The 21772-nt window shown below is 46.8% G+C and overlaps 1 protein-coding gene across 1 annotated transcript in view; it reads left to right on the top strand.

Moving 5' to 3' along the window:
• Window positions 1-21772, top strand: part of LOC141052994 (uncharacterized) — a 128886-nt gene that overhangs the window by 81933 nt on the left and 25181 nt on the right. The window contains 5 exon segments of the mRNA XM_073550317.1: window positions 18334-18408; window positions 18411-18500; window positions 18630-18809; window positions 18893-19016; window positions 19092-19189. Coding sequence (XP_073406418.1) covers window positions 18334-18408; window positions 18411-18500; window positions 18630-18809; window positions 18893-19016; window positions 19092-19189 — 567 coding nt within the window.

The following is a 21772-nucleotide window of genomic DNA, read 5'->3' as shown; positions in this document are numbered from 1 at the left end:
AATGGGGTAAATTGTGGAGGCTTTCTGCTGTTTTCGCATGTCAGTGGCTCTCCAAATGCGACAAGGCATACACAATCTATTCCAGACAAATAGCGCTGTCTACTTTCCTAGTTCTGACATGTGCCCAAAGAGAAGATTTTGACCACAAATTATGGGGTCCGTTTTCACCTATTATACAATGTCAAAATTACAAATTTGGGGCTAAAACAACATTTTCCGGAAAAAAATGAAAATTATCAATATGATGACCTAATGTTATCAATTTCTGAGTATCCGTGAGTTCAAAATGCTCACTATACACCTGGATAAAATCCTTGAGGGATGTAGATTTCCACTCCCAACTCCAAGACTTCTCCCGCGCTGCGCCAATCCTCTGGAATGCTCTACCCCAAGAAATTTGGTGTAATGAAACCTCCACCAGGGGGAGCTGGTGAGGGAAGAGAGGTTACACACTAAGAGCAGCAACCCTGATCAACAGCACAGGTGCCACAGGTAACGAGAGAGAATAGTCAGACGAACCGAGTCAGAAACTAGCAGGAGCAGACGTACCCGAAGGAGCAGCAATACACGTAGTCAAAATACCAAGCCGAGAGTCAGAAAGCCAGAACATGAGCACGGGGTCCAAAACGTGAGATGAAATACGTGGTCAGGGTACAAGCCGGGGGGTCAGATGCCAGAGAGGGAACGTAACAGCAGAGACGAATACCAAGAGACGGGGTCAGAAATCAGTCCGGGTCATACACGTGAATATCAGTCAAAGGCAGGAGGATCACCAAGGTTCAAGGGTCAAAGGCTCTAAACTTGAAGCTTGAGCTATCACTAACACTGGTCAGCAGGCTGTGAGAGACTGAAATAGCCCAGCTAGCTCCAGAACGAGGCTGAGGAGATTAACCCCCGCATGACCAGTCCGGAGTGAAGACAGCAGAAGATAAACTCCGGACTGGACCATGAAATTTGGACTATCCACAATTTGCACAGTTTTAGGCGCTCCCTCAAAAAGCATCTGTTCAGAGCGGCCTATCACATTCACTTATCAAAGTCATTCTATGTGTAAGTTGCGTGTGTAGCCCATTCACTATCTCCATCCATCCCTCACTCCCTCAAGATGGCTGGACCATCATTGTAAATACATCATTGTAAATCACACCTGTACTTTGTATCTCCCCCACCTCATTGTAGATTGTAAGCTCTCACGAGCTCACTTATTTTGCTTTAATTATTGTATTGTTAACGTTGTTACTTATGACTTGTGTTTTGAAACTGTTAAACTGTAAAGCGCTGCGGAATATGTTGGTGCTATATAAATAAAGATTATTATTCCCCCACATATGGGATATCTGGCAACCATTATAACATCATCTTCACCATGGCAACCTTTATGACATCAACGTCGCTATGGCAACCTATTGTGACATCATAGTCACCATGGCAACCTTTATGACATCAACATGGCAACCCAATATGACATCATCTTCGCTAAGGCAACGATTCTGACATCATCGTCACCATGGTAACCATTATGACATAAACGTCACCATTGCAACCATCACCAATGAGTAGGTCCACAGATGCCACCCCAGGGATAACCAGCGCCCATTCCCATATATTTATAAATTTTTTTATTGAGTTCCTTTTAATGTAAGTACCTCTCTCCAGCCATATGGTATTATTAATTTTAGCTTTCAATTCCTCCAATGTTGGGGGATTACGGTCTAACCAGTGCAATGTTAACAATTTCTTGGCCAGAAACAGTATTCTCAGAATGGCGGTAGTCACAGGGGATCTTAAATCTACCCCCAGAAGGCCCAGTATGCACCCCCTAGGATCAAGTTGTATGTGTATCCCGAATACGTGCTTCATCAGAGAGGTCACACCCACCCAGTGGTCATTTGTACCCCAGCCCTGAAACTGCTGTAGCTGCGAGGCTATGAAGTATAACCAAGCGTTTGGAACTGCTAGGCCCCCATTATCCTTTCCCCTTTGCAGGGTTTCAAGTTTATTTCTGGGTTGCTGTTTGTTTCCAGATGAGTTTTCGAAACAGCCCATGTATTTTATGAAAGAAAGATATAGGAATCCAAATCGGAATATTATGAAGAAAATAAAGGACTTGTGGCATTAGGATCATTTTCAAAAGATTACTTCTTCCCACTGGAGACATTGGGAGGCGACACCATATATCCACCTTAGATCTAAATTTTAACAGCACGGGGGCTAAATTATGTGAATGAAAGTCCTGAGGGTTAAAAGAGACTATTACCCCCAAATATTTAAAAGAGTTTACTATTTGAATTTGTGTATCCTCCAATGACTACTCCTGGAAGAGGATCAACAGGCATAAGTACCGATTTGCTCCAGTTAATTAGAAGACCCGTCTATTTTCTGTATGTTAATTATGTCCATTACTGGACCTATAGAAGTGCCTAAGTCCCCCAAAAAAGAAGCATATCATCCAAGTATGTAAAGATTTTCATCTCTATTGACCCACCCCGAAAGCCAGAGATTGCAGGATTATTTTGTATCAAATAGGCAATTGGCTCTATGGCTATTGCAAAAAGAAGGGGTGACAAGGGACAACCCTGCCGTGTTCCCCTTCCCAGATCAAACGATCCCGATATATGACCGTTAACCCGGAGTTTTGCCCTAGAAGAACTATTTAATAACTGGATCATTGAAATAAATTTATCACTGAATCCCATGCCCTTTAACATAGCCCACAAAAAGTTCCATTCGGCGCTGTCAAAAGCCTTGGTGGCATCTAAGGAAAAGATCGCCCTTGTTCCCGTGGATTTTGAACTAAGCTGCTTCCCCATATATATCTGCCTTATATTATTTGAGGTGTACATGTTTGGTATAAATCTGGTTTGATCATCGTGTACTACTTTGTAATCACCTTGGATAATCTATTTGCAAGAATCTTAGCCAGCAGTTTGACGTCGTTTGGAGGAGGGAGATGGGTCTATAAGAATCAGGCAGGGATGGATCCTTTCCAGGTTTCAATATCAAAACCAACACCACCTCTTTCAAAGATTCCGGGAGGTTACCAATTCTAATACTTTCTTGAAAATCTGCCAGTAAATTTGGAAGCAATATTTTTTTATATGTTTTGAAGAATTCTCCTGGTCACCCATCTGAGCCTGGGTCCTTCTCATTTTGGCACCCTTGAATGGCATCCTCCAATTCCTCAAGTTCAATTGGTTTGTCTAGTATATCCCTCTCTAGATTTGATAATTGTGGTAATGAAATCACCATAATCATCCTGACATGAAGAATCGTGTTACCAGCTCATTTCTAGAAAGGGCGTAAAAACAAAACCCAAAAACCAGTGGAATTATTTTGGTTTTCCTTGCTGATTTCATAGCACTTGGCATTTTATATTCAATTTTTCAAAAAACTGAATTGTCTCATTCAAAGCTACACTTCATCCAACAATAAACAAACTCTCATATGGCTATGTTGTTGCAAGGGGAGGTCAGGACTATAGTCGTGGCCAGAGACACTGAAGCATCCGTGTCCCGACCTTCCCTCACAGAAAACTGTAATCCACTGCTCAGCATACCTGCGTCTTCAGGTTTGGGTCCTCCTGGGCACTTCCCAAGCAGCGATGACCCTTCTCTGAGGCGACCCTCAGTAATAGAGACACAGCCCAGAATAACTTGAACATTTTCTTTACGTATGACTTCATACATTATATCCACAGTTGGCACATCATGGGATACACGTTCAACTTCACTTGTTTCCTCAGCTCTCCCTACTGTGCTGATGCTTTCATACGGCACACGTCCGGACCGGAACGTCTTAGACTGCTTCCCAGTTTCTTACTGGCCTAACCTCGCCATGATGACCATTCCTTCTGCATGTTTCGCCCCAGACTTGAAATCATCCGCCACCCGGTTTGGTTGCCTCTGGAAAAGCATCCAGCCTGTCATGATACCAGTGCTGGGTGACCGGCACTTCTGGGGTTAATGTTCTGATCGCAGTGCAGACTCTCACCTGCACACCTGGGACCTATTGGGGTGGCCTCTCATTGGTTCTGGGGAGGCTTCTTATAGCCTCAGGAAGCTCCCATCCCCTGTCAGTTATACTTTCGCCCTTGGCATTGTGTGGTGACCCCTGAGTGTGTTAGTGCTGTGTTCTGGTTGCTTGATTCCCTGTGTATGACTCGGTCTGTTCTCTGGATATCGCTTTGGATTCTGCTTGGTACCTTCTATGTCCGTTTGGTTTTTGATCTCTGCTTTGCCCTGACTGTCCGTTCTGTCTCATCCCTGGTACGGTATTGATATCTTGTGTATGACCTTTGGCTTTGTCTGACCTCCCGTCTGTTTATCCCTCCTGTACCTCGCTTGCCTGTATTGTGCCTGACCTCTGCTTTCCCTGACTGAGTTTTCTTCCTCCTCTGAAAGCAGGACGCTAAGCCCCGCCCCCTTGCAGTCACATGACCGTAGGTCCTGTGCCGGCTTTCTAAACTTCTACATTCAGGTCCCGTGCATCTTTATTGTCGGGCTGTTCTTGTCCCCAGGGGTCCCTACGGTGCGGGTGAGTCCCTGCTTAGCGGAGGCTGTACGCCGGCGCTGTCAGGACCCTGACACAGCCCATCTGTACCGTTACCTGTGAAGCTTCAACTTCCTTCTGTTCTTCCCTCCAACCGACTCCCGCCTGAAAGGTGTCCGCCCAGGCTATGAGTCGCCACATCTTCCTTCTACTGTACTGGCCCACTGCAATGATGCCCAGTGGCCATGGATAGCGTGGGCTGTCGCTGCGTAACGTTGCGTGGCTGCCGAGCTGTCCTGCGCCTATAGCCCATGTGGACACTTCGGGCACCCTGGCCCCGTCTGACTAACTTTCCTTCTGCTCTAACCTTAACTCCTGGCAGCCTGCTACTCTTAACCCTATGCTAACTGCTAACTTTTCTGTATACTAGAGTGCCCCTCTAGTGTCTAAACAAGAGCACTACGCTTTCCCTATACTGTATGTGGGAAGGAGGGCCCCCGCAGAGTGTCCGGGCCAGAACCAGGGGGACCACCATCTAGGTTCCTAAGGAAACTGTACCCGGGGGCGGAAGAGGATTGTGGACGGCTGAGAGTGACAGAACAGCAGGGGGAGGGGCAAGTATAAAAGGGGCAGGGAACGCGCATGGGAGTGAGTCAGCAGAACGGCAGAGACGGAGCAGGAGACTGTGGGAGCGTCAGAGTGCCGGAGCCACAAACAGTGACCAGAGAGCAGGCCAGCAGCAGAGGGGAGACTTACAGTGGCCTGCTGGGAGTAGGCGCCGAGCTTACCGACAGGAGACTGCCGCTTCACTCCATTCCGGAGTCGCGGCCTGCCCTCTGTCGTCCGCGGCCATTGACGCTGTACTCCAGCCCGTTGCGGCCTGTCCGCTGCCACTCGCGGCCGCTGCCGCCTCACTCCAGCCCGCAGTTGCGACCTGCCTGCTGCCACCCGCGGACGTTGCCGCTCCACTCCAGTCCGCGGCTGCGGCCTGTCCATTACCGCCCGCAGCTGCCATCACCCCGCTGCAGTCGACAGTTGGGGCGTGCTCCTCGCTAACAGAAAAACTCTCTGCACAGCCCCAGGCCGTGCACGCGGCTAACCGGCGCAACCCCGCTGCCTTCACAGGGGTTGCCTCATCAAAGGACTCGCCCAGGGCCTGTTGTGCCCCCACCCCGCCTGGGCGTCGGAGCGCCCGAAGACTACGCCAGATCCTCAGCAGCTGGGCCCAGCGGCTGCGACGCCGAAGCAGCATCATCCGAGATGCCGAGGGACGTCAGGACGGATAAGTGATACTATAGAAACTAAGGACCCGTAGTCGGCCATACCGCGGCCCTATAGTAACCGAGGTAGTCGTTTTCTCCTTAATAGTGTTTGTTTGTGCTGTGTCCCTGCAAGGACAATTGTTGTTACTTTGTTTTGGTTGCTTAGGATAGCCCTAGCGGCTTCCAGTTATAAAAGTTACTGTCCAAAGCACAAATCAGTCTCGCGTCTCGTCACTGCATCCTGCGTACCTGCTATTACCACATGTACATGAAATGTAGTGAAAATTTTCACAACTATGTGCAAGTAAGAGCAATAAAACGTGAAGACAAGGCAATGGTAATACCCAGATGGGGTAGCAGTACCATATCATACATGAGGTAGTACATGTAACATGTAGCAATACCAGTTAGCAAAAGGTCATAAACATTATTAACTTATCCCCTTTACATTGATCCAAAAGTAGAAAAGTTTAAGTTCTTGGAGGAAGAGTAGAAAAGAAAATTACAAGTGTAAAATAACCGAGTTATGAAGGAGTTAATCAACATTATGCAGTTAATTTTTTTTTATAAAAAATGCAATTTTCAAACTTTTAATTTTTGTGCCCTTAAATCATAGAGTTATGTCACACAAAATAGTTCATAAATGACATTTCCCACATGTCTACTTTACATCAGCACAATTTTGGAAACATGTTTTTTTGTTAGGAGGGTTAAAAGTTCATGAGAAAATACCCAAAAGTGACATCATGCTAAAATCTGCACCCCCTCAAGGTGTTCAAAACCACATTCAAGAAGTTTATCAACTCTTCACGAGAACTGAAGCAATGTGAAAGGAGAAAATGAACATTTAACTTTTTTCACAAAAAATGTAATTTACACCCAAACTTTATTATTTTCACAAGGGTATCATGAGAAAATAGACCACAATATTTGTTGTGCAGATTCTCCTGAGTACGCCGCTACCCCATATATCGTGGAAATCCACTGTTTGGGCACACAGCAGGGCTCAGAAGGGAAGGAGCTCCGTTTGACTTTTTGAACACAAAATTGGCTGGCATCGTGAGCGGACTACATGATCCACTTCAGAGCCTGTGATGTGGCTAAACAGTGAAAACCCCCACAAGTGATCCCATTTTGGAAACCACACCCCCCCAAGGATTTGATCGACATGTACTACACAGAATTTGATATTGAATATATCGCTATTAGTGTTGAGCGCAAGTGCTCGCTACTCCAGTTTGCATTGGGTGCTTGGGTATGCACCAAATATCACGGGTGCACAAGTGACCTGCTCGAGTCCCTGACCCGCATGTTTCGCGGCTGTTAGACACCCTAAAAAACATGCGGGGTTTCGTGATACTCTGTGCATACCCGAGCACCCGATGCAAACTAGAGTAGCGAGCACTTACGCTGAACACTCGCCGTCACATCATCATCATTTTTTTTTTACTTTTGGAAAGAAAAACTATTCAAACTCAAACCCTATCCCCAACCCTAACTCCAAACCTAACCATAACACAACCCTAACCCAAACCCTAACTATTAAGAATTATTTTATAATTTTTTTTCTAACAAAGGGGGATTTGATTTACTATTACTGATCACATGCGCCTGCCAATTTTTTCCAGGAAGATGACACAGAGGGCCGGGGATACGAGGCAAGAGGATCCAGGGATGGCAGCGGTATCGAGGGGTCTCAGGGGACCTCATTTCTCTTTTCTCTGATATGCTAGATTATATCAGAGGAGAGAGAAATTAATTTTAAATCAGACTTTTTTTGTGTGTGGTCTGTAAAAACTGTCCGCGTCATGTTCTCCAGGGTCTCAGCTACCCCCCAGTAACTGAGATCCTGGAGATTTCCAGATACTGGGGGGCACAATGCCCTTATTTCTCAGCACCGTTAAAAAGCGACGCTAAGGAATAAGTACCCTTAACTGCTGTTGTTAAAAGGCGTATTGGCAGTTGTTAAGGGGTTAAACTTTTTTCAACTACACTCATTAGTGTTATACAACATGCAAGCCTTTGATTGCTCAGGTGATGCTTTGTACTATTGTAGTGTATTATCCCTACCTATTAGTATAATGCTTACGCCACATTCACTCGTTCAGTATTTGGTCACTGTTTTACATCAGTATTTGTAAGCCACAACCAATATTGGGTGAAAAATACAGAAGTGGTGACGTGTTGCTATTATAATAATAATAATTTTTATTTATATAGCGCCAACATATTCCGCAGCACTTTACAATTAAACGGGGACATGTACAGACAATAAATTCAATACAAGTTAAGACAATTTAAACAGTGACATTAGGAGTGAGGTCCCTGCTCGCAAGCTTACAATCTACAAGGATATGGGGGGGACACAGTACGGTAGGTGAAAAGTGCTTGTTATTTCAGGTCTGGCAATTATAATAAATAGGGATTTTCATATAAAGCTGCATGATCCGGTCATCAGCCCGTGTGTTTAAGTGCAATAGTCAAGTATCAAGTGCAGTTATCGTGTGCATGGAGGGTGTGGAGACAGATGAATAGTAGGGTGCAGATTCAGAATAATATTTGGAAGGAGGGAACAGGGCAAAGTTAGTTTACGGATGTTAGTCTTAGGTCATTTGTAGAACGGAGGGCACGTGTAGGGCGATAGACAGAGATGAGAGAGGAGATATAAGGCGGTACAGAACTGTGGAGAGCTTTGTGGGTGAGAGAGAGGAGTTTATACTGGACCCTGTAGCAAATAGGTAGCCAGTGTAATGACTGGCACAAGATGGAGGCATCAGTGAAGCGGCTGGACAGAAATATGACCCTGGCTGTAGCATTCAAGATGGTTTGGAGAGGAGAAAGTTTGGTAAGAGGGAGACCGATCAGAAGAGAGTTGCTGTAGTCCAGACGAGAATGAATAAGAGCGACAGTAAGAGTCTTTGCAGTTTCAAAGGTGAGAAAAGGTCAGCTTCTGAAGATGTTTTTAAGATGCAGGTGACAAGAGCGAGTGAGTGATCGGATATAGGGAGTAAAGGAAAGTTTGGTGTCGAATATGACCCCAAGACAGCTGGCATGCTGCTTGGGAGTTATGGTTGAACCCTCCAGGGTTATTTCGATGTTAGGTAGAGTGAGGTTAATAGAGGGGAGAAACACAAGAAGTTCAGTTTTGGAGAGATTTAGTTTCAGATAGAGGGAGGACATGATGTTAGACACAGCAGACAGACAATACTTGGTATTTTGAATTAGGGTAGGGGTGAAGTCAGGGAAAGAAGTGTATAATTGGGTGTCATCAGCATAGAGATGATACTGGAACCCAAATCTGCTGATTGTTTGTCCAATAGGGGCAGTGTATAGAGAGAAGAGGAGGGGGCCTAGGACTGAGCCCTGCGGGACCCCAATAGTAAGGGGACGAGGAGAGGAAGAGGAGTCGGCAAAAGATACAGTGAAGGGGCGGTCAGAGAGGTAGGAGGAGAACCAGGAGAGGGCTATGTCCTTGAGGCCTATAGAGCGGAGCATAGTGAGGAGGAGCTGGTGATCCACAGTGTCAAATGCGGCAGAGAGATGCAGGGAGCAATGACCTTTCGATTTGGCTGTTATTAGATCTTTAGAGACTTTAGTGAGGGCAGTTTCAGTGGAGTGTAAATAGCGGAAACCAGATTGTAAGGGGTCGAGAAGAGTTATCCGAGAGATTAGACGGGAGTGGACCAAGCGTTCCAGGAGTTTAGAGATGAAGGAAAGGTTAGAGACATGTCTGTAGTTAGCAGTGCAGTTCTGGTCCAGGGATGGCTTTTTAAGTAAAGGGGTTATGATGGCATGCTTAAATGAGGAGGGAAATATACCTGAAGAAAGAGAGAGGTTAAATATTTTAGTCAGGTGAGTGGTGACCACTGGTGAGGGAGACAGCAGGAGATGTGAAGGAATGGGGTCACTGTTGCAGGTTGTAGGCCGAGCAGAAGCGAGGAGCTTGGAAACGTCATCTGAAACAGGCTCAAAGATGTCTAGTGAGCTTGAGGTGCGGCAAGGAAGGGTATCCAGGCACTGAGGAGATTGGGCTGAGATATCCTGATTGATGTGGTTGATTTTTTTCTAGGAAATAAGTGGCCAGACCCTCACCGCTGAGGTTGGTGATGGGGGCCTGTACTTTAGTTTTCAGGAGAGAGTTTAAGGTTTCAAAAAGTCGTTTTGGGTTGTTGGATAGTGAAGTGATGAGGGTGGTGAAGTAGGATTGTTTGGCCAGATGAAGGACAGAGTTATAGGTTTTGAGCATGAACTTAAAGTGGATGAAGTCTTCTGCTAAGAGAGATTTTCTCCACTACCGCTCTGCACACCTTGAGCAGCGCTGAAGAAAGCGTGTTTGTATTGTGTGCCAGGGCTGCCGTTGTCTGTGGCGGGTCTTTCTGCGTGTAGAAGGTGCTGCTTCATCTAGGGCATTCTTCAGTGTATTATTGAAGTGTGAAAAATGAAAAATCACAGTCTTTTTAATAGGTATTGCTCCTACTAGCCAGTTTCCTGCTCCCATTGATGAGGGGCAATACCCCGAAACAGCTGTCTGTGGATGAATGCCATGTTTTGGCATAGGTGGTTTTCTTCATTGGAGACTGCCCTTCCCGTGGTTGTTCCTTCCCGGGGAAAGACCTGGCTAGTCATTGCTTTCGCTGAGAAACATGTGATGGTGTCTCCGCGGCTTGTGTTTTGCATATTATTGAAGTGTGACAATGCTAAGTCTGGACAGGAGAGGGAGGAGATGGGGGCTAAAGATGTGAGGAGATTGTCCATAAGCTGCTGGGTATTAATGGTACGTGTATCCCGATAAGTGTGGTAAGTGGGGGTATCCTGGGTGAGAAGACAATTCTTAACAGAAAAGGAAAGAAGGTTGTGGTCCGAGAGCGGGAGAGGGGTGTTATGAATGAGTCACCGTAGAAGGCAAAAACAGAAATACTAGCTAAGTCCAGAAAACCAGAGAAGTTGGCAGCTATCGGATTGCAGACCCCTGAACCTAACAACAACAACTAGCAGTAGCCGTGGGGGTTCCTACGGTGCCCTAGACCCCTCGATCACAGCCGGAGAACTACATAGCCTAAAGACAGAAAGGGAAATCTAAACTGCCCCAGAGCAGACCCCAAAGCAATAGGCAGCCCCCAACATATAATGACGGTGAAGCAAGATGAAAAAAAAACACTCACACAGATAGATAGGCTGAGCAAATGATGGGGCCCAAGCTAACTAAATAGGACAGGATAGAAAAGCTGCTGTCTGCAATCCGCCAAAACCCTCTCAAAAACAAGAGCCAACAGACTGATAGGGAAAAAAGCCCTGAAGACGCTAGGCTTCAAAAAGACTATATCAGTACTCAGGTATTTTCTGAAGGCAGAGCAAAAAGGAATTCAGCTCACCCCAGCAGGGAATGGCAGAAATCCAGAAAAACAAGGCAAAACAAAACCAAAACACAAATGCAAAAAGCAGAGCAGAAAACTTAGCTTTTGAGGAGCAGGAATCAGACTGGTCTCCTAGAATCCCTCAGAGAAATCACCCGCAAGGCAGAAGGGCGTCGTCTGCCTTATATCCAGTCAGCAATTCCAGTCACCAAGTCATCATCATTCTGCTCAGGTGCTTTGTAATCAGCCTCACTACCTTCCTTCACCAGACCTCAATGGTGAAGGGGAAAATGAACTCACAACAGAGGGGAGTTAGTAAAGTCATGCAGCGAGCCGGGACTGGAGAAAACCAGGTCCAGAGTATTCCCGTCCTCATGTGTAGGAGAATTAGTAAACTGTGAGAGGCCGAATGAAAAAGTTAGAGAAAGAAGATGAGAGGCAGATTGGGAGAGGGGATCATTGATGGGGATGTCAAAGTCTCCCATGATGAGGGTGGCGATGTCACAGGATAGAAAGTGAGTAAGCCAGGTGGTGAAGTGGTCTAGAAACTGTCGGGAGGAGCCTGGAGGGAGATAAACAACCGCCACTCGTAAGGAGAAGGGCTTAAAGAGTCTGATGGCGTGGACTTCAAAGGAAGGAAATGTAAGTGTCACGCCCGCCACCGATACTCACCTGCAGGGTCCTGTGCGCACCTCCCGGCGCGCACCTCCCGGCACGTGCCCGCTCCTGACCTCCGGCCTCCCCGACGTCGCTCCCACGCTCCTGTGGCCGGCGCTCTGACTACACCATGTGACGCGGTGGCTCCGCCCCCAACATGGCGGAGCCCATCGTCTATTTCTGGCCGGCGTCTCTCCAGGTAAGACGCCTGTGTATCGTTCCCGGGTCGCTGTCCTTTTGGCCAGCGCTCAGTACGCTCTCAGGCCCTGCATATTCCCTTTGCTTTGCTGACTTAGGTTTTCTGCTATCTCTCTCTGGGTTCGCCATCCCAGCGGTCCTGGTTCTCCCTCGCCTCTGGTGCCTTCACCTCTCGTCCCTGCCGTCCTTTCTGTGTGCTTGCTCTCCTGTGACCCTCCTGTCCGTGTACTCTCTTACCCCTTTTCTCTCTCTTGCAGCCTCCAGCCACTACCAGCTCCGAACCCTCCAAGTCTCTGCGTTTCTCTGGCTCCTTCCGCTGTCTCCCGTACCGCTGCTCCTCTGACTCTCCACCCTAGTTCCCCTGGTGCTCACCCAGTCGTCTCTTTGGCTCCGGCTGTCACGGCTCCATCCCTTGTGGGCCTGCCCCTAACACTCCCTGTATAGTGGGTGGCTCCACCTGGTCCAGCTCACCCGCAGGGGCTCTGGAGCCGTGATCCAGAGGGTCCACTCCGGGTTGCTCTCTTTATTTTGCCATCCTAAGCACATTCCGTAACAGTAAGTGAGGGAACCGGGGGATAACCTGGAAAGCACATTGTGATGAAAGGGGCAAACCAACACCTCCACCCTGTCTGTTCTCAGGTCTGGCGGTATTTGAAAATTTCAGCCCACCAAACGAGAGAGCGGAAGCAGCGGTGGTGTCTGAATGCTGGATCCAGGTTTCTGTAATAGCCAGAAGGTTAACAGAATTAGAGAGGAAAAAATCGTGAATGTAAGTTAGATTGTTACACACAGACCGTGCATTCCAGAGAGCACATTATACTATTCCTCTGATTGTTCTACTCCAGGTTTGGGCTTACAGTTACTGATGTAAAACACTAACCAAATACTGAACTTGTGAACGGAAGCTATCAGCAGTATGCACATTAAATCAACAATCATTCGGCTGACCGCTATGTGGCGCCCCTGAGGCTTCAGTTGCCACAGAGGTACTGCACCTCCTCCTGAGGTGTGGTGCCCCACCATCCAGGTAAGGTGGGAACTTCTAACCACGCTCCAACACCTGCACCCCTCACCACAAAGTAGTGTAGCAAAGCCACATTGCGGCTCCATGCTTAGGCTGGTTTCACACTTGCGTTTTTTTTCGCGGTATTTTAGCGCTAAATAGCGCATGCGTTTTTTTTCCTATACTTTGCATGGGATGCGCTTATGTGCGCATACACATGCGTTTGTACGCGTTTTTCCGCGCATGCGTTTTTTTGCGGTATGCGCTCGGGCGCACAAAATGCAACCTGTTGCATTTTTTGGGCGTCCGACTTGCCTCAAAAAAACGCATGCGCGCGCAATGCGTTTTTTTACAGCAAGACACCCATTATAAGTCTATGGTGAGCATATGTGCGCATTGGCATGCTTATGTATGCGTTTTTTTGCACATGTGTTTTTTTTTTACCATTAGTTTAGACAATGGAATTTAGGGGTTTGGGTTAGAGTTAGGGTTAGTTAAGGGGGTTTAGGGTTAGGGTTAGGATCAGGGTATGGTTTGGTTAAGGGTTAGGGTCAGGGTCAGGGTTAGGGTTAGGATCAGGGTATGGTTTGGTTAAGGGTCAGGGTTAGGGTTAGGGTTAGGATCAGGGTATGGTTTGGTTAAGGGTCAGGGTTAGGGTTAGGATCAGGGTATGGTTTGGTTAAGGGTCAGGGTTAGGGTCAGGGTTAGGGTTAGGATCAGGGTAAGGTTTGGTTAAGGGTCAGGGTTAGGGTTAGGATCAGGGTATGGTTTGGTTAAGGGTCAGGGTTAGGGTTAGGATCAGGGTATGGTTTGGTTAAGGGTCAGGGTTAGGGTTAGGATCAGGGTATGGTTTGGTTAAGGGTCAGGGTTAGGGTTAGGATCAGGGTATGGTTTGGTTAAGGGTCAGGGTTAGGGTTAGGATCAGGGTATGGTTTGGTTAAGGGTCAGGGTTAGGGTTAGGATCAGGGTATGGTTTGGTTAAGGGTCAGGGTTAGGGTTAGGATCAGGGTATGGTTTGGTTAAGGGTCAGGGTCAGGGTTAGGGTTAGGATCAGGGTATGGTTTGGTTAAGGGTCAGGGTTAGGGTCAGGGTTAGGGTTAGGATCAGGGTAAGGTTTGGTTAAGGGTCAGGGTTAGGGTTAGGATCAGGGTATGGTTTGGTTAAGGGTCAGGGTTAGGGTTAGGATCAGGGTATGGTTTGGTTAAGGGTCAGGGTTAGGGTTAGGATCAGGGTATGGTTTGGTTAAGGGTTAGGGTTAGGATCAGGGTATGGTTTGGTTAAGGGTCAGGGTTAGGGTTAGGATCAGGGTATGGTTTGGTTAAGGGTCAGGGTTAGGGTTAGGATCAGGGTATGGTTTGGTTAAGGGTCAGGGTTAGGGTTAGGATCAGGGTATGGTTTGGTTAAGGGTCAGGGTCAGGGTTAGGGTTAGGATCAGGGTATGGTTTGGTTAAGGGTTAGGGTCAGGGTTAGGGTTAGGATCAGGGTATGGTTTGGTTAAGGGTTAGGGTCAGGGTTAGGGTTAGGGTCAGGGTTAGGGTTAGGATCAGGGTATGGTTTGGTTAAGGGTTAGGGTCAGGGTTAGGGTTAGTAAAGTCATGGTTTGGGTTAGTGTGAGGGGCCACCTAATGTTGGAAAAAAACGCAAACGCGGTAAAAACGCACTAAAAACGCATACAAACGCATAAAAACGCTGCGTTTTTTTCATGCATGCTCATAAAAATGCTTGAAAAAAACGCAGCATCTGTATGCGTTTGTATGCGTTTTTTCAATGCGTTTTTTTGCGGGAAAAACGCGCTGCAAAAAAAAGCAAGTGTGAAACTAGCCTTAGAGAGTAGCAGAGCACCTTTGGTGGCTCCCTGCTTGGAACACTAAACGTGCTGGGAGGTGGGTGGAGTTTAGAATACATAAAAGAGTGGGAAGGTATAGGATTTGAGGTCAGGTCAGTCGGGGAGTCACTCAGAGAGGAGTGAGGAGAGAAGATCCCTAAGAGAGGGATGGAGGAAGGAGGTGCTGCAGCAGATCTCAGTGACCTGGGTCTGTTGGCACGGGAAAGGAAAGAAGGAGAAAGACATTGAACTGAAGCCTGAGCTTCCATAAGAAAGAAAGACAAGTACGGAACGTAGGAGTAAAAGGGAACACAGAGGACGTGGGTTAGAGGAAGAACCCTGCCTAGCAGTTCTAAGCGCAATGCCGGGGCCTGGTCCCCGAGGTTGTATGGACACTAATGGTTCTGCAGCAGACACCGGTGGAGTAGTGGGCTGTAAATGCACTACTCCCATCTAAGACTTGGGGCACTACAGCAACTTGGATAGTGAGCCGGGACTCAGGAGTAAGGAGTCCCCGAAGCAGGCTACAGCTGTCTGCCGTACAAGTAGAGTTCTTGGGAATATCTGTCAGGAGGCACTTCAGTGTAACTCAGTACTAGGAGTACTTCACTTAAAGGCGCTATAGAGGAGACGTTCAGAAAGGTACATGTTGGCGGAGTGTTGAAAGGGAGCATCCCATCTTGCCTGGAGGTTGACTGAGCCCAGGACCCGGAAGACACAGCACGGAGGCAGGCATCTCTGTGAACTGCAGACTGTGAGTAAAGCTTTGGAACTACATGCCCTGGTGTCCTCCACTTACTCCTGCACCACTATACCCCGCACTACTACATCTGGGCACCAGCCTCTACACCGCCTGTGCCTCTCCTCCATTGCTACATCTACACTGCCCTGGGACTACAGCTCCACCTGTTGGGAGCTTCACCATCTTTTCTGCAACCCACCACCAGTCCCAGAGGATCTGCATGCAGCGTCGGCCTAACACCTCACTTGCTGAACACCACAGGTGGCATCACGAACTATTCATAAACTTTATTTCATTGTTCTTTCATTCCCTTTTTTGCCATGGAGCCCCAGGGCCACGGACCGGGTCACAGCTTCCGTGACAACTCCCATTGAGATCAACGGGCCCGGTACCGAGTACCCTGCTAGGCCCTGGTGGGGCGCTCCAGCTACCTCTCCTGACTTCCCCTTTAGGGCTTCTGCACACGACCGATCGAATATAATTCATGGTTTTCACGGATGGCACTCACACCCAAAGTTAACAATGCATGTCTCTGGGTCCGTGGAAAAAATCAAACCGAATTCAGATCATATTTGTGCAGTCACAGACTGATGTAACGGAGAACTTTTTCATTTATTTTTTCTCTCAATCTTCGAGAAAAACTGATGCCATTCTGATCAGTGTCTGATTAGCATAACCAGACCATTTTTCTCGGATAGAAAGAAAATGGTCGTGTGCACCTTGTGACACTGGTAATGTAATAGAGGAGTGATGTGTTTCACTACGCCTAATGGCGTCAGTGATCTAAAATCCAGAGTTGTATTTCCTCCAGCATAGTAAGTTTTGCGAGGGTTAGGTTATGTTATGGGCTGCTTTTTAAGGGGACCTACCTCCATGTGCAGCCGAGTGAGCCGCTCTACCACAACCTACTCTAACACAAACATTCAACTCGGTCAAGCTTTCTGGTTGTCTCTATGAGAACCACTGGAAGACTCCACTTCCAGAGGATTATCTCCAGATAGAAATTACTAGCAATGAACCCGTTCTATGCCCGGGTGGCTAGCATTTTTATTGGTATATAGTCTCCCATCTTGGTATATGCTAGCCCCCTCCTATCCTGGTATACATGGCACCCCTCATCCCTATCCTGGTAAGCATGGTACCCTCACCCTCCCAATCCTGGTATGAATGGTCCCCTCACCCCCCAATCCTAGTATGCATGGTCCCCTCACCCCCAAATCCTAGTATGCATGGTCCCCTCACCCCCCAATCCTAGTATGCATGGTACCCCCTCATCCCTATCCCGGTATGCATGGTACCCCCTTATCCCTATCCTGGTATGTATGGTCCCCTCACCCCCCTATCCTGGTATGCATGGTCCCCTCACCCCCTATCCTGGTATGCATGGTCCCCTCACCACCTATCCTGGTATGCATGGTCCCCTCACCCCCCAATCCTGGTATGCATGGTCCCCTCACCCCCCAATCCTGGTATGCATGGTCCCCTCACCCCCCAATCCTGGTATGCATGGTCCCCTCACCCCTCAATGCTGGTATGCATGGCCCCCTCACCCCTCAATCCTTGTATGCATGGTCCCCTCACCCTCCTATCCTGGTATGCATGGTCCCCTCACCCCCCTGTCCTGGTATGCATGGTCCACTCACCCCCCTTTCCTGGTATGCATGGTCCCCTAACCCTCCTATCATGGTATGCATGGTCCCCTCACCACTCTTTCCTGGTATGCATGGTCCCTCACCCCCTTTTCCTGGTATGCATGGTCCTCTCACCCCCCTATCCTGGTATGCATGGTCCCCTCACCCCCTATCCTGGTATGCATGGTCCCCTCACCCCTATTAAACTACACACATACAAAAAAAACCCCATTTATACTCACCCTTCTCTCCTGTGCTCCAGCGCTGTCAGGTTCTGCTGGTGGCCGGGGAAGGAGTGTGGCGCCGGAGTATGCACATGCCCATAGCATTGTCCGGTGCCATATTGCTGAAGGCACACTGCAAAGGTGTCTTCAGTAAATGGCGCCGGATCGCGCTATGCACATGTGCGATTCTGGCCGCACTCCTGCCCTGGTCTCCGGCCGAAGAGAAGTGCCGTGGCAACGCTCCTCCCGGTCAGGTAAGTATGGCGCAGGAAATAGCGGTATGCAGTGTGTACGCGTACCGCAATCTCTGGCGCCATACACACTCCTTACAACTGGATGCCTCATTCTGTCTGGAGCCAGACTGCGCAGGTGCATCGCGCTTGCGCAGTCTATAAAGGCTTCGGACAGAGTGACGCTTATTATCTCCAGATAGAAATTATATGCCACTGAAATTCTTTATGCCTGATCCTTATCTCCCCTTATAGCATCTAACGGTCAGCTGATCCCTCTCCCCTCACCCTCACGAAATCAGCAGTTTCGTCCAACTTCTGTGAATAGGAAGAAACTGCTTGTCGTGTATGTGGTCTAAAATAAGTAGTTTTTTTGGCAGATATAAAGAAAACAAGCCGAGAATGCTGCTGTAAATTAATAAAAATAGTTATCCTCACATTATCTTATTTTCCAACACTTTTTAGATCCCCCATCAGTCTCTATAATTCCTGTTGAGTTGGGTTGATCCCTACACCCAATCAGTTGTCAAAGTGACTGTGACTGAGATAATGGAGGACATATCTTCATAGAGCTATAGAGCTAGTCAACTTATGTTCCAGTCCATAAGAGAAAAGAGAATACAACATCTACATGTTCTATATCGTTATTATCTTCAGTAATTGTATTATTGAATGGGATTGTTTATAGCGTTACATTGGCTCATCGTCTTCTCATTCAGATTCCTACTATTTTGAACCCTTTCAGTGGAAATCTTCTATATAAAAGAATTTTCCTGATTGAGAATTCACCCTGAGTGACCCATCAAGGATGCAGTTGGACAGGGACAAGTTGGCAGAACGGATATCACACCTTACCTTAGAAATTCTCTTCCGGCTTACTGGAGAGGTGAGAGATTCTGATGACTTCACATTACATCATTCTTATCTATGGGAATAACAGATGGACAGAACTGGAGAGGTGAGGACTCTGTACATGTCTGTAGTGAGATTTATTAATGTGGTTCTCCACAACCAGGATTACACAGTAATGAAGAGGGTCACTAGCGAGCGCTGTCAAGTCCCTGTTTCTGAGGGAAGGGAAAGACCCCTGATCCCAATCATGGGACCTCCACCACACATCCTGAAACATGAGAACATCAATGACCAGAAGATCCTAGAACTCACCTACATGATGATTGAGCTGCTGACTGGAGAGGTGACACTGCTGGGAATGCTGGGACATTATACAGTAATGCTATGAAGGGTTTAGGGGGATGACTGTATCATTGTATGTGACAGGTTCCTATAAGGTGTCAGGATGTCGCCATTAATTTCTCTACGGAGGAGTGGGAGTATTTTGAAAGACACAAAGATCTGTACAAGGACGTCATGATGGAGGTTCCCCAGCCCCTCACATCACCAGGTAATAGACTAAATACACATCGCCTATAATCTGTATGTAAAGAATAAACTCATTCCTTGTATGTGTTTCCTCCAGTTTTATCCAGTAAGAGGAAAACACCAGAAAGATGTCCCCGTCATCTTCTTCCACAAGACTTTAAACCAGAAAATCTTGATGTTCCTCTGGATCATCAGGTAGATGGAAAAAAAAAGTGTCATGAAATCTCCCCTATGATGTGTAGATGGCTGTGAAGGTCTTTTGTTCTGTCTTGTTTTATCCACCAGTATTAGATGTTTTATACTTGTTGTGGAGACGCAACAAGTATACAGTAGCTGGTGCCCTGGTCTACTAGCCGAAATCGTATAGACCAGACATCATCCCACCAAACGCCTGCTCTTCTTTTACCGTGGGCATAATACTACTCAGCAAATTCTCCAGATAAGAGTGTGAGCCCTCGCAGGCAGGGTCCCCTCTCCTTATGTAATTGTGTGTCCCTTGTCTTACACATGTTTATTATACTTGTCTATATTTCCACTTTTCACATGTAAAGCGCCATGGAATAAAGGGCGCTATATAAATGCATAATAATAAGAGCAGCTGTTACTTAAGAACTTCCAGGGCTGACTACCCCACCTGTGGCACGCACACAGAGGAAGTAACTACAAGCTTAGGAAGATAATAGTCCATTAAGTTACAAGGCCAGTTGACTGGAGGGTCACAATCTTGCTTCTCTGAACATCTCCATGCACTCAGGGGACCGGTGGGTCCCATTCCTGTCTTTCACAAACGTATCCATGTTGCTCAGGTGACCGGTGGATCCAAATCCTGACTACCATGACTACCATCTATGCATGGTTCAGCGATGATTAATGAAGCAGATATGTATTCATCCAGCCGGAGTCGTGGTCCCCTAAGCTGGCATCCTGTAGAATGACAAATCTGTGTCCCTCATGATAGAGCCTTGATGTCTTGGCTGCTGTCCTGTAGAGAGTCTCTGTTTCTTTGCATCTCTGAATCTCTTGGCTGTCTGGAGGTATATCTGTATATAGAGGTATTTATCCTTTGTATAGTTAACAAATGTCCTTCAAGCCAGCATTCACAGGTAAAGGGGAAAAATGGTGACAAGACCAAATTGCATTGCTTGATTATGTAATCTATTTGCATAATCTTCCTCCTCTGTTTTGCAAGTCAACAAATTAGCTGACCTGGGCAACGTGTAATCAGCATATCAGCAAACATCATAGTTCAAAGACCCTGCATGAATGTTTTACAAAGAGAGCAGAAAATAAGTTTTTGGAGCTGATATTAGACACAAACATTAGCCATTCAAAAATATCATTTTAACCTACAAAGAGTCGACTCTTCAGACTCTTGACCAACTGAAGTAAAAACTCATAAATTATAAAGTCAGCATAGTGATAACAGTCTATTCATCCTGGCTTGCTAAAAATAGACGTCTGGTTAATTAAGATAAAATGCTGTGTTGTCATACTTGTGTAATGAGAATGGTGGAGATGGCAGGATTAGAGATGATCATAGATATAAAAAAAAACCTCTTATAAGTGCTCTTTATGTAGCTGGATAATAGCGAGAAAATAGCAATTAGTAATAGTCAATTGTAAGACCTCAGAAGAAGTGCTTAAGGGAAAAAGAATATATATAGATGCTGGTGGCAATCTTAGTTCCAACCTGAACAATCACAAACTAGAAAGGCATGAGTGAGGGTAAAAACCTGAAATCACTGAACAGGTTATATACTGCAGGGTAATTCTCCCTGATAGTAGCTTAAAAAAAAAAAAAAAAAAAAGTCAAAGTCAAATTGCAGCCTGTGAACGGCTGTGCAGAGTAGCCGCAATAGTAAATGCACAAGTCAGAGAGCGGTATCTGTAAAGATAATGCGATGCGAAGTCCTCACTCCAGTAAGCGGTGCAAGTTAGAATAGCGCTTTTTGCTCCAGCGCTTGGAAAAGGAGGGGGGGGTTTGTACACTGGGGTATAGACGAGTTACAGGGGCTGCCCCGGCCGGTGGCAGCCTCCTGTCAGTGTACCTCCAGCTGTGGAGCAGACGTGAGCGGCCTCTCGTGCTCCCGGCGTATGTGAGCTGCTCCAGGTATACAGGACCTTCGTGATGTGAGTCAACACATGACCACGTCAGTTTCACTTGCTGTTGGTTGCGACGGGGACCAATGGACTTTCCAACATGTTTCAAAGACTAGCTGTCTTCTTCCTCAGGGAGGTACACTGACAGGAGGCTGCCACCGGCCGGGGCAGCCCCTGTAACTCGTCTATACCCCAGTGTACAAACCCCCCCCTCCTTTTCCAAGAGCTGGAGCAAAAAGCGCTATTCTAACTTGCACTGCTTACTGGAGTGAGGACTTCGCATCGCATTATCTTTACAGGTACCGCTCTCTGACTTGTGCATTTACTATTGCGGCTACTCTGCACAGCCGTTCACAGGCTGCAATTTGACTTTGACTTTTTTTTTTTTTTTTTTAGCTACTATCAGGGAGAATTACCCTGCAGTATATAAACTGTTCAGTGATTTCAGGTTTTTACCCTCACTCATGCCTTTTTAGTTTGTGATTGTTCAGGTTGGAACTAAGATTGCCACCAGCATCTATATATATTCTTCTTCCATTAAGCACTTCTTCTGAGGTCTTACAATTGACTATTACTAATTGCTATTTTCTCGCTATTATCCAGCTACATAAAGAGCACTTATAAGAGGTTTTGTTTTTTTGTTTTTTTCTATAACCACCCAATTTAGATTTCCCTCTT

The sequence above is a fragment of the Dendrobates tinctorius genome, unplaced genomic scaffold (genome assembly GCF_039654945.1).
Source record: "Dendrobates tinctorius isolate UK_male_01 unplaced genomic scaffold, ASM3965494v1 ptg000164l, whole genome shotgun sequence".
Classification (NCBI taxonomy): Eukaryota; Metazoa; Chordata; class Amphibia; order Anura; family Dendrobatidae; genus Dendrobates; species Dendrobates tinctorius.
Note: the sequence above shows the minus strand (reverse complement) of the source record. Positions and strands in the feature narration are given on the sequence as shown.